At 40.3% G+C, this 12188-nt stretch overlaps 1 protein-coding gene across 1 annotated transcript; it reads right to left on the bottom strand.

Annotated features, from left to right (window-relative positions):
* Positions 1–6592: 6592 nt before the first annotated feature.
* On the bottom strand, positions 6593–7758 carry LOC140236637 (uncharacterized). Its single transcript, XM_072316557.1, has 2 exons — positions 7493–7758; positions 6593–7244 (listed from the first exon to the last, which is right to left on the bottom strand). Exons 1-2 carry the CDS (start codon positions 7756–7758, stop codon positions 6593–6595), a joined length of 918 nt encoding a protein of 305 aa, XP_072172658.1.
* Between the last annotated feature and the right edge of the window lie 4430 nt (positions 7759–12188).

The raw sequence follows: 12188 nt of genomic DNA, 5'->3' as shown, positions 1-12188 counted from the left end.
TTTTTTTATAGAAATAATTATTTCTATGTCTTCTAGAGATATACGTCTGTATCTATTGTGCTGTCATGACTATAAAAAATGAAGTTAATCTGCATTACTGGGACACGTATAGGCCTATAATGACATGTGTATGAAAGAGAAGGAGCGTTACCAGTCTGGTTACAGAACAACCAAATCCAGTTATTCTAGATAAGAAATATGATACTTTTACTGCTTTATAACAGTAATTTATAGATGAAAAGAAAACACACATAGAAAGATACGTTAAAATGATCTGAAACAAAGAAATAGCATGATTTGAATTTGAATGAACACGTTTGGAATTTGACTGTCTTTCGCGAAATTTAATGACTGCAATACCCTTTTCGGCAAGTCAAGGCGAATTTGAATGAACGTAGGGTACCAGTCAATTTGAATACCCATTGTACGAATTAATATTCGAACCTTCTATCAAATGAACCGACAAAAGTGCGAAATGGGCTGGGAAAGTCCAGGCTAGGCTCCATAGAAAGTGCACCTAACCTTGTTTTTCGATATATACAATGTTTTTTGATGGTTTCTTGTCAATTCGAGGGTGCTGATTCCAAATCCGATTGATGCCACTCGCGTAACCTTGAGCATTTTCGCAAAAATGCAAAAATCCAAAATGGCCGCCAGATGTGCTAATTTGGCCATAATAATCCCATTTATGTCAATTTTATGACCGATTATTACATCAAACTTTTTAAAATTTTTGTTCCTTGAGTAATTCTATTTGCACTTGCTAGAAGATTTTCATTTAATGTAGGTACATTTAGTATTTTAAGCTTATTTTCAATTCAAAATGGCCGCCATTCCTATACTCATGTACTTTATGAATGGCAAAAAAAAATATGCATAGAAATAGAAGACGAATTTACTGTTTTTCCAGTCACATAACTACGCTGTTATCAAGTTTTGCATGTGCAATGCAAATCTGATGAGTGCCACTTGCAACACAAGCAAACAAACAAACAAACAAACAGAAAATATATTCTTTGTAATCTTATATGTTTTTCTTAATACAAAAATTCAAAATGAATGCCACTCATATACCCCTGTACAATATGAACGATAAAATGCACACGGAAATAAACCAATTTTTTTCTTTTTTCTGTCATGCAGCAACACTGTTTATCAATGTGGGTGCTGATTACAAATCAGAAGAAATCAGAAGGTTGTTTAAGGCTGTTTTATTTGTGATGCAATCATCCAAATTTGCTTCCTCAATCTGGATTTTTCACAAGGAATTTGGGAAAAAGTCCAACAAAACTTGAATTGATGCCAACATCACGATCGTTTATCAGGAATTATTAGACATGAACATTTGATACCTACTTGCCTTGAGATGTTCAACTTCATAAAATTTACTCTGATTTACTGAAGCTAAATCTCAGATGATAACACAAATGAAATTGCCAAATAATTATCTAAAATATCGAACTACCTAAAATAACTCTAATCTAAAAGTGATATTATACAAACTGTTCAATCCCCTCTTCCGAGAAGGAACATGAGGCAGGGGAAAGTTGAAAAAAAGACTACCCCACTTCCTTCCCTCAAAAAATCTCTGATATTAAAAAAAAGAAGATTTTTCATGTTCACCCAGAGTATGATATGCTCGAAAATACAAATGACCTTCTGCCTGATCTTTTAAAGTAGATCAGATTTACCACTGGTTCTGTGATGGCGTGATTTTTCACCTATTTGCTCAAGGTTGGTTAAATTGTAACAGCATGAACTTGTGTACTTGCCACTGTAAAATTGGTTACAGCTCGTTATTCCGCAGGTTCGTTACTCCGAAGGCTCTTTGATCCGAAGATTCGTTAGTACGAAGGTTCATTTTTCAGAATTTCATTTTCGGATTAATGAATCTTCGGAATGACGAACCTTCGGAATAACGCCACAAATGTTCGGATTATCGAACCCCTTTTCATTTTCGAATTTACGAACCTCTAGGTATAGGGAATTTTTGTGTTTCCGATTGACGACCCTTCGGATTAACGAACCCTTTTTCATTTCGGATTAACGAACCTCTAGGTATAAGGAATTTGTGTGTTTCGGATTGACGGATGACGACCCTTCGGAATAACGATCCCTCGAAATAGCGAACCTTCGGAATAACGAACCCTCGAAATAGCGAACCTTCGGAATAACGAACAGCACCCGTAAAATTGACACATTTTTGTGTCTGGAGATGGGTACACTGCTCTTACCTTTCCCTCAGTGATGATTGTGGAATGATGAAATATTTACCAATGTTAGTACAATGCAGGTGATTCATGATAAATGTAATGGGATGAGTCCATTTTAGTCAAGGGGCTTGTTTTACACCTGTTTGCCCCCATCTCTGCTGCTGCCCAGCCCTGCCCGACCGCGACCCCTGCAATCCTGCAATTGCCTTGCAAGGTACTTAGGGGTCACTCGGTGATCTTGCCATAGAAAGAAGGTAAAGACGTGGGGACTTGCTTGAGCACTCCTTTACAGAAGATCGAAATTCCAACCTTACCAGCAACCATCCACAGAGCTATCTGACAATAGACATGCTGACATTATTGCCTAAAATGTAGCCATGATAGGTGAAAGGCTTCACTGTTCTCGCGATAGATGGATTTTACTACCAGTTTTCTCGGAGTAAAATGTCTTTGCGTATGATGTCCAGGGAGACTCTAAGATTTCTAAAGTGCTGCCTCATTCTGAAAGCAGTGCTATGACAACTTCACACTGCTTGTCTTTAATTTTCAGCACTTGCAGCTTCAGGATTTCGCAGACCAACTGACTTAGGACTCTGAATGATGGCCTCCTCCAGGGTGGCTGTAAACTAACTCCACTCCTTGTAACATGGTGACATGATAATCACTTCATGAAGGAAGTTTGCTCGTGCAGATGATCTTACCCTTACGTCTCATAGAATGTCCTTGGATGACATTAGCTGAGTACTAACCCATCTCAAGACAATAGAGGAGTAATTCTCCTTCTGGAGACTTTGCCTCCACCTTTACATGATTACCATTAGGCCCATGCCTTCCATCTTAGCAACCATCTTGCCAATGCTATACAATGTTCAAGGTAGCCTTCTGTGGCAGGCATAGGCTAAGGAAGTCTACCCTCCTTCACTGGTGCTCAATCACTCTCCCTCCTCACGCTGGAAGGAAAGGATGGCAAGTGTCCCCAGTGCCGTCTACGCATATCCTGATCTTGACTTCCAGTCATGATAACCTGATAACCTGACCTTTTTGTCTGACAAATTTGTTCTCAGCCAATCAGATGCAATGGTTTTTAGGCTTATAACAGATTTAGGCTTATAACAGTTCCCCCCCCCCCAAAAAAAAAAAAAAAAATATATATATATATATATATATATATATATATATATCCCCTTCTTGTTCTGACAAACCGCTTCATGAAATGCCCCCCCCCCCCCCGGAACCTGCCATCAATGTGTCAGAAATCCCACAAGCCAATCTAGATCTCCCCCCTCTCCCCATGACTGAAAGCTTTGACCCCAAAACCGGATGGTGCAGAAGCTGGTCTGAGGCCATGGACCATCCAATTTACCTACAATACTGTCTCTGGCCTGGCAACAAAGCCAGACGGCTTCAACGGACTTTCATCCTGGTCCTATGGCAAATAATCACCCCCTGACCCTTGAGGAAGACATGGAACTGCTGAACATCATCAGATGTGGTTGCAATAAAGGCAATTGCGGGTCGGACTGATATGCATCTTTAGTCCTATAATCCTGCAAATTTGGGGCTGATGTCGCCTAGTGTCAAACATCAAACTAAAGAGATCTTTGAAGACAATACAAAAAGAACAGTTTTGGTTTTAAGACGAGAATGAATGGCCTCATGATGTCAAAGTATATATAATAAACACATGGGACAGAACTGAAAGAGATACTTCACATTGGTCCTTGGTTTTGAATAGTTTGAAAGGTATTGCGTTTGGACAGTTTTTTTTTTATACCTTGACCACTGTCTGTTGTTGTTTTAATTCAAGAAGAAAATAAAGTTTGTTCCATAACATCAAAGCGGTACTCTTAAATCATATCATATAAAGTGATTGAAGTTATGATCCATTTCAAACTCACCACAGGACTCCCCCCCCCCCCCCCACCAATTCCTTGCACCATTTCTGTCCCTATATTAAGAACAGTTTCAGTGAAATATATGTTAGAAGCCTTGCTTTCTAGCTTCCCCTCCATTTCAACATTATTTAAATACAATGTATCTAGGTTCTTAACATTGTTTATAAGTATTGCATTTTTATATGCAACCTGCATGCAGAACAGGATGGTATATTATTTTTTTTTTTTTGCGTGATGTGTAATGCACTTATATTCTTTGATGAAACAGAATAAAAGATAAGAAATTGTGTTAAACATCGTAGCTAAGGGTTACCATTCATAATTGAAATAATTCAAGTAATAATCCGAATTTATGTGGTAAATAAGGACTTTTGCATCACTAAAGAATAACTTTTTGTTAAGAAGTTTCCTCAGATATATGATAAGCACTAGATCTTAATAAACAATGTAGGTGGATGTCAGGAAAAAAAAAACACCTAGCAAATTGGCTTTCTATTTCCACATATATTTTTGCCATTCATATTGTACAGAATAAGAGTAATCGACGACCACTTTGAAGAATAAAAATACATGTAGGGCCTTTATATTGTAAGTGGCACTCAATATATTTGCGTTGCACACGCAACACTTTATAACAGCTTAGGTACGGGACAGGAAATACAGTAAATTTGTTCTATATCTCTATGCATTTTTTTACCATTCATATTGTACATGAGCATAGGAATGGCGGCCATTTTGAATTGAAAATGACCTTTAAATACAAAATAAATTTATATGAAACGAAAATTCTCTTGTAAATATAGATGGAGTAACTCTAGGAAAGGAAATGTACAAAGTTTGGCGGAATGATTAGTAATAGAATGCGCCTTATTCTGATTATCACGGCCAAATTAGCATATTTGGCGGCCATTTTGGATATTTGCATTTTGCCGAAAATGCTCAAGGTTACGCGAGTGGCATCAATCAGATTTGGAATCAGCACCCTCGAATTGACAAGAAACCATCAGAAAACATTGTATATATCAAAAAACAAGGTTAGGTGCCTTCTAGCCTGGACTAATAGGTGATCCGAGAGGATTCTCGGATCACCTAATAAAGAATCAGTACAGATACAGAAGGTGATCCGAGAGGATACTCGGATCACCTAAAAAAGAAGAAGAAGAAGAAGAAGAACAAAGAATCAGTACAGATACAGAAGGTGATCCGAGAGGATACTCGGATCACCTGATTATATATGTATATATATATATATATATATATATATATATATATATATATATATATATATTGATTGAGTACCGGGTAGTCTACATGTTGGTGCAGCAATATCATGATATCGAAAGTAAAACAGGAACCAAGTTCATGTTGATCACCAACAATTTATTTACAGCACACAAATATTTGAGCAATTCGCTCTTTCTCAAGTGTTGTTGCAAATTGCTCAAAAATTGGTGTGGTGAAATAAATTGTCGGTGATTAGCATGAACTCGATTTCTGTTTTATTTCATGTATACAGATATACAGTGTATATATGCCTATAGGCCTATTGCTTCCTATACCAATATGTGCAATAGTGATAACTACATTGTACTACACACTACTGATAATGATAACAGCAGGAATATAGATAATTAAGGTGATGTTGTCTTCCAAATTTCTAATATGTTGAACGAGTATATGTCAGATGGGGAAGATGTATTACATGATCATATCCACAAATCATTGATTTTTACAACTGGACTGACTGGAAATTTAATTTGACCTGTTTAATGCGAGAAAAATCAAAAGCACGAACACACATCTTCTTACAATATCATTGGAGGGGAAAAATGCAAGACATAGGGTTGAGAGGGGTATCAGAAAAATGGCAGGACACAGACAAGGACAGGCGCGCATCTTAGATTATTTTATACTAAAGCAGATCACGTCTCCAAAGTCAAATAGATCTATCTGAAAGGGGAAAAAACACCTGTTTCAATACAGACAACTTTCAGGGAAGAGTGAAATAAATAACATAAATGAGAACATGAATCTGTGGTCAACGCTGGATTGAGAAGTACCAGTTTGACAGTTTACAAGTTCAAGTAAATATCAAGGGCTATAGCAGCTGTCATACTGTGCGATCAGTAAGTTGACCGTACCGTACTCGCGAGGAGCTGCAGAGGTTCCGCTAAGCAACATGGCGGCGTGTGCACTGAGGCGTCACATCCGGGGTGCGCGGTGGCGACACCGAGCTCAGCGGGTTGTGAATGGGTGTGATTCTTCTATGTGTAAGAGTTCAGTGGTTCAAACCGGTTGGTCGAGTGGCGTCGAATGGCCGATAACCATTCGTCAGGGATGTCAATGCCGAAACTACGCGAATATCATGCTTCTCCAAACGTCGCCGGAGTGTGTGAGCGATGCTGTACACATATGGGAGGACCACGGTAGAGTTAAACCGGGCAGGCTCCTCGGAAGTGGTGCGCTTTTTCCGGGAGGCGCGGTTCACAAACAAAATCGGATAGCCATTCGAAACGAGCGCTGATGAGACATGCTGTTTCTCCGGCGCAGTGCAATGGGGTTGGAGACGATGCGTGAAGCTCTCTCGTAGAGACAGTTCACAACCCCGCGCTTCACAGACTTCGGATGGTGTGAGTCGTAAGCCAGGTACTGATCAGTATGCGTGGGCTTTCTGTACACGGTAGTGGTCAAGCGGCCTCCGGTGTCGCGATGTACCAATGTGTCAAGAAAGGCGATGCGCTCGTCACTTTCTGTCTCCATGGTGAAACGGATAGATGGATGTTGCGCGTTCACGTGCTCGAGTAGATCATTGGCGGATGATCTAGCAGTGATGATGAAAGTATCATCAACGTAACGCTTCCACACCCTCGGGGCGCAGTTGGGTGGGCAGGTCTTCAGCGCCTGTTCTTCAAAGAACTCCATGTAGAGGTTCGCGATGACAGCGGAAACTGGACTACCCATGGGTGCTCCTTCCTGCTGTTCGTAGAAATCGCCGTTGTACATGAAATATGTCGAATGCAGCACGAACTTCAACACATCAACTATCTTGGTCGGTGATAGCTGAGTGCGCTGGGGGAGAGTAGCATCGGAGCTAAGTTTGAGAAATGCGGCGTCACATGCGGCGTCAATGGGTACGCTGGTGAACAACGACACCACATCGAATGAGACCATTACTTCATGCTCACCTATGGTCTCACTGCGTACGAAATCAACAAAGGTCGCGGAGTCGTGAACAGCATGTTCAGAGAAGCCGACTAACGGGGCGAGAATGTCAGCGAGAAACTTCGAAATGTCGTAAGCGAACGAGCCAATGCACGAGAGTATGGGGCGTAACGGGGTGTCGGGCTTATGGATCTTGGGCAGTCCATAGATCCTGGGTGGTACCGTTGCTTCTGCGAGGGTCTTAACCTGCGGTAAACGGCATCGTCTATGTCACCATTCTTATGGAAGTTGCGAAGAATGGTAGAGAGCTTGCGGCAGAGACGATCAGTGGGGTCCTTACTGATAGCGCGGTACGGGCCGGAATCGATCAATTCGGTCATCTTGGCGCGGTAGACATCGGTATCCAGTACAACACTGGCGCGACCTTTGTCAGCTGGCAGAATCGTGATAGAGTCGTCTTCCTTGAGCGATTTCAAGGCTTTGCGCATGTCGGGAGTGATGTTAGGCTTGGGCGGTTGGGCTGTGGCGAGGACAGCGCTAACTTCCCTGCGCACAGAGCCAACAGCGCTTAAAGGACACGGACGGAAGATTCAACCCTAGCAATAATCTCGGTAGCGGGTACGCGGGTAGGGGCCACGGCGAAGTTGAGCCCCTTGCTGAGGAGAGCTTTCTCAGCGGGAGATAGCTTGCGTTTGGATAGGTTAACTACCCAAGAGTCGCAAACAGAGCGCACGGGAATATCGGTACAGGGATCACAAAGTTTTTGGTGTATAAAGCGGTGTCGGACAATCGGCTGCGGACCATCGGAACCCTCCTTCAATGCCCGGCCGACCCGAGCCCTGAGGATTTGTGCTAGCAAACCCAACAAACTTGGGAGCCCAGGCCACAGCCAGCTGAAGCAATATATAGGAGCGAACTACACAAAATAAAAGTGGATACTTCTTGCTGATTCTGCTGAGGCACTTGTGGAGAGAGTTATTGGTGGACGGACATACAGTATAAGATTCGGTTACTTGACCTCATTAGTTGAAGGCCAAGGTAAGCTTGTTATTGTTGGCAAACTCCTTCTACACAATTCTACTAATAAAATCCGTCACTAACAAAGAAAGCAACCTTTTTAGGCGGGAAAAAATGAATCAAAAGAATATTTGAATATGTTTGCAGATGAAACCTCATCCAGCGGCGAAGAGGCCTACCTCAGGCCGCTATGGATGTGCGTAGTTCAATATCACCTAGACCTAGCAAGCATATTGAAATAGGAAAAGGAACAGAAGACAGTGAAGATGAAGACAATGGCTGGAGAGTAGAAAGGAGGAAGAGAAAAGTTAGACTTAGATCTAAATCTACAGTGGAGACTCGGGAGGAAAAAAGAATTAGAAAAGAAAGTGTGTGTAATGAGACAGATAGACCTACTTCAAAAATGGCAACTACAGAAACGGGACAAAATCAAAGATCAAATATGGCGTTAACCATAGTTGGATTAGGTGAGAAAAATGTTTGTCAGATCAGCCCCGTCAAATTAGTACAGCACTTACATAAACAAATCGGGGAAGTTGAAAAAATGTACAAAGTGAAAGAAAAGCGGGTACTGAAAATCGTATGTAAAGACGAAAAACAGATGAAGAAAGCCTTAGAAATGAGTGAGTTGGCAGGGGTCTCTGTGAAAGTTGAAAGAATACAATCAAAAGTGGTGGGTAGCAAAGGCGTCATCCATAGAGTTGATGAGCAGATTACTGAAGAAGAGCTGCAAGAATTGTTGAAGGACCAGGGAGTCATGCAAGTAAAGCGCTTCAAAAAAAGGGTCGAAGGAGTACTAGGCCCCACCCCTTCTGTGCTACTGTTTTTTGACACGCAACAAATGCCCACATCTATCACCATTTTGTATCAGACATACATGGAGTGCATGAATACGTAGCTCCCCTCACGCGATGTTTCCAATGCCAACAATTCGGACACGTAAAAAGCCAGTGTAGGGGGGAAATAAGATGTGTGAGATGTGGTGATAACCACCACTTTGAGGAATGTCAAACAAAGGGCAACCCAAAGTGCTGTAGATGCAAAGAAAACAATTCAGCGGCTTACCAAGGCTGCATCTACTACAAAGAAGCTAAAGAGATACAGACGCTCAAACTTGAGAACAAGGTGTCGTATGCACAAGCTGCAAAACAATATAAGTCGCAACAGTCTACTGAAATGAATCGACAGAGTGTGTCGAATACCCAACCCTCACCACAAGTAGAGACGACACAACAGGCTAGTGAAAAAAAGCGACAGAATTTACCCCAAGAGAATGAAAAAATAGGACCCCCAATGCACACAATCAAATACAGTTGAAAGTCCGCCTCTGAAACAGAGAATAATTATGGTACATCAAGGAACCCAAACGGAAAAAAGAGAACCTGCTGAGGGAAAAAAGAGCCAACGGGGGAACCAGAACAACCATCCACGTCATCTTTCAATGTTAATGTTGATTTTCTGTCATTTGTCACTTTCATCATCAATAATCTGGATAAAGAAACAAGTCATTCGAACAGAATTAGACTTGTGGTTGAAGCAGCCAAACGATGCTTAGATATACAAGATGTGTCACCCGAACTCATTCATGAACGACAATGAGTCTCAAAATACTCAAAGCGAACAGGATAGTTCCCGTCGCACATATCATGTATTTAATATCTTACAATGGAATGCCCAGAGCATGAATGCTCATGGAACAGAATTTTACAAAAAGTTGACAGAAGGTAAAGAACGGACAAATTTACCAGATATTATATGTATACAAGAGAGTTGGTTTACAGATTATAATGTTTTCAATATACCTGATTACTCTGTTATTAAGAATAGAGGTTCAGGAGGTAGAGGCGGTTTGGTGATTTATATTCATAAATCTATTATTTTTCAAGAGATACAAACCCCTTCTTCTGAAGAGTATCAACGAATAGATGTATTTTCTTTTAATAGACCAGTTTCAATTATAGTAATAATCCATGTAAAAAATCAGATATATGTAAATTGGAAGATATGATTCAAAATTGCTTTACCGATTTCATATTGTTCGGTGATTTCAATGCCCACAGCGTAGTGTGGGGTGGAAGAAAAGAGGACATTAATGGAAAAGTGGTGGTTAAATTTTTACAAAAGTATAATTTGGTTTTATTAAATGATGGATCGGCAACTAGACTGGACCCGCATACGGGTCTTTGGTCATGTTTAGATCTGACCATTGCTTCGCAAAAGTTTGCGCATGAATTAAATTGGAAAGTATTGGAAAGTAATTTTGGTAGTGATCATTTGGTTTTAAAATGCTCATTGATTCGAAAATATACTAATGTAAAAGGAACAGGAATCAATGAAAAGGTGTGGTCATTTAGAAATTTTGATTGGAATTTATATAAGAAAAGAATTGCTGATAAATGTTTGCGTTTGGATATATTACAAGTGATAGAAGATATAGTAGAGCAGTTAAGCCCTCAAAATCACGTGAATTGTGCAAAATTTGACTAAAGCATGAAACTTTCACCAGTGTTAGTACATAAGATTTATTTTAAGATCGGAAGGTAAGTCTGATTTGACCTCTGATGACCTCCAGAGGTCAATGTACTTTAGATATCAGAAAATCGATGTTTTTAGACATTTGCGAATGATATATGTGGTTATGTTGCACTAAACATGCATTTATACCACAGAGAAATCATTTCCAGATTCAACAGAGCACTGACAGGTTTTTACCTTTGACCTCTGATGACCTCCAGAGGTCAATGAACTTTAAATATCAAAATATCGATGTTAGACATTTGTGAATGATATATGTGGTTATGATTCACTAAACATGCATCTATACTTCAGGGAAACCATTTTCTAATTTCACAGAGCATTGACAGATTTTAACCTTTGACCTCTGATGACCTTTGGAGGTCAATGACCTCAAAATATATTGATTTGTGATGTCATTGGATAATGGTAACCATTGTTAAGATGTACAAAACAAGCATATCTGTCTTACAATGAAATTGTCTTCATATTCTAAAGAGCAGACAGGTTTCTACCTTTGACCTCTGATGACCTTGAGAGGTCAACGACCTCAGAATATCAGAATATTGAAGTATGACATCTTTGATGAAAGGTCAAACATGGTAAAGATGTACAAAACAAGCATATCTGTGTACAATGACATCGTCTTCATATTCCAAGGCACACAGACGAGTTTCTGCCTTTGACCTCTGATGATCTCGAGAGGTCAATGACCTCAAAGTATCAGAATAGTTTGGCATCATCAATGGTAAACATGATGATGTTCTAGAGAGCACTCGTAGGCCCTGCTTATTAACGAGCCATTACCATTCACCTATGAAAACCACACAAGGTCAAATACCTCGAATGAAATGTGAGGATGTTAATATTGATATTGCGATAGTTAATAGTTAATAATTGTTTATAATGTAGGGCTTATAAACCATGCATTTCTGTTACCAAAAAGTGGCTACTCATTCCGCAGAACTTTTCAGGTAATTATCTAAGTCGGGTATGTGCACAGAGCAAGGGGTGTCGATCTGTTTTCACGTGGGGGGAACTTGGAAAATATGTAAAAGCATAAGTTCATGGTGCAAAGGAATGAAGCGGAGGGGGAGGGGAGGATGTGGGTGGGGGATTGGATTTTTGCAGGTTTAGACCTGAAATCAGTGATTCAGTGTAGCTCTTGTTTAATGTGTGCGTCATCACTTATACGGAAGTTGATGGGGTGTGGGCGCATCTCACCTACACTCCTCCCAAAGACGAAGTTTTTTTTTTTTTTTTTTTTTTTTTTTTAAAGAATCTGATGCATACGTTTTGGGGAATATTTGGAAAATTATGGATCACCAAGGTGTACCAAGTCTATATGGATGGGAACCCAGCAAGCGCAGCGTTGGCGAGGGTAGGG

Source organism: Diadema setosum, chromosome 13 (assembly GCF_964275005.1).
Source record: "Diadema setosum chromosome 13, eeDiaSeto1, whole genome shotgun sequence".
In the NCBI taxonomy this organism is placed as follows: Eukaryota; Metazoa; Echinodermata; class Echinoidea; order Diadematoida; family Diadematidae; genus Diadema; species Diadema setosum.
This window is presented reverse-complemented; position numbering and strand designations above follow the sequence as displayed.

What these genes read in the sequence shown, in the direction of transcription:
- LOC140236637 (XM_072316557.1), bottom strand. Translation starts at nt 7,758, where the DNA reads ATGCGCAAAGCCTTGAAATCGCTCAAGGAAGACGACTCTATCACGATT. An exon ending in AGACCCTCGCAGAAGCAACG is followed by an intron (nt 7,245 to 7,492) that starts GTACCACCCAGG and finishes GTTGTTCACCAG; the next exon opens with CGTACCCATTGACGCCGCAT.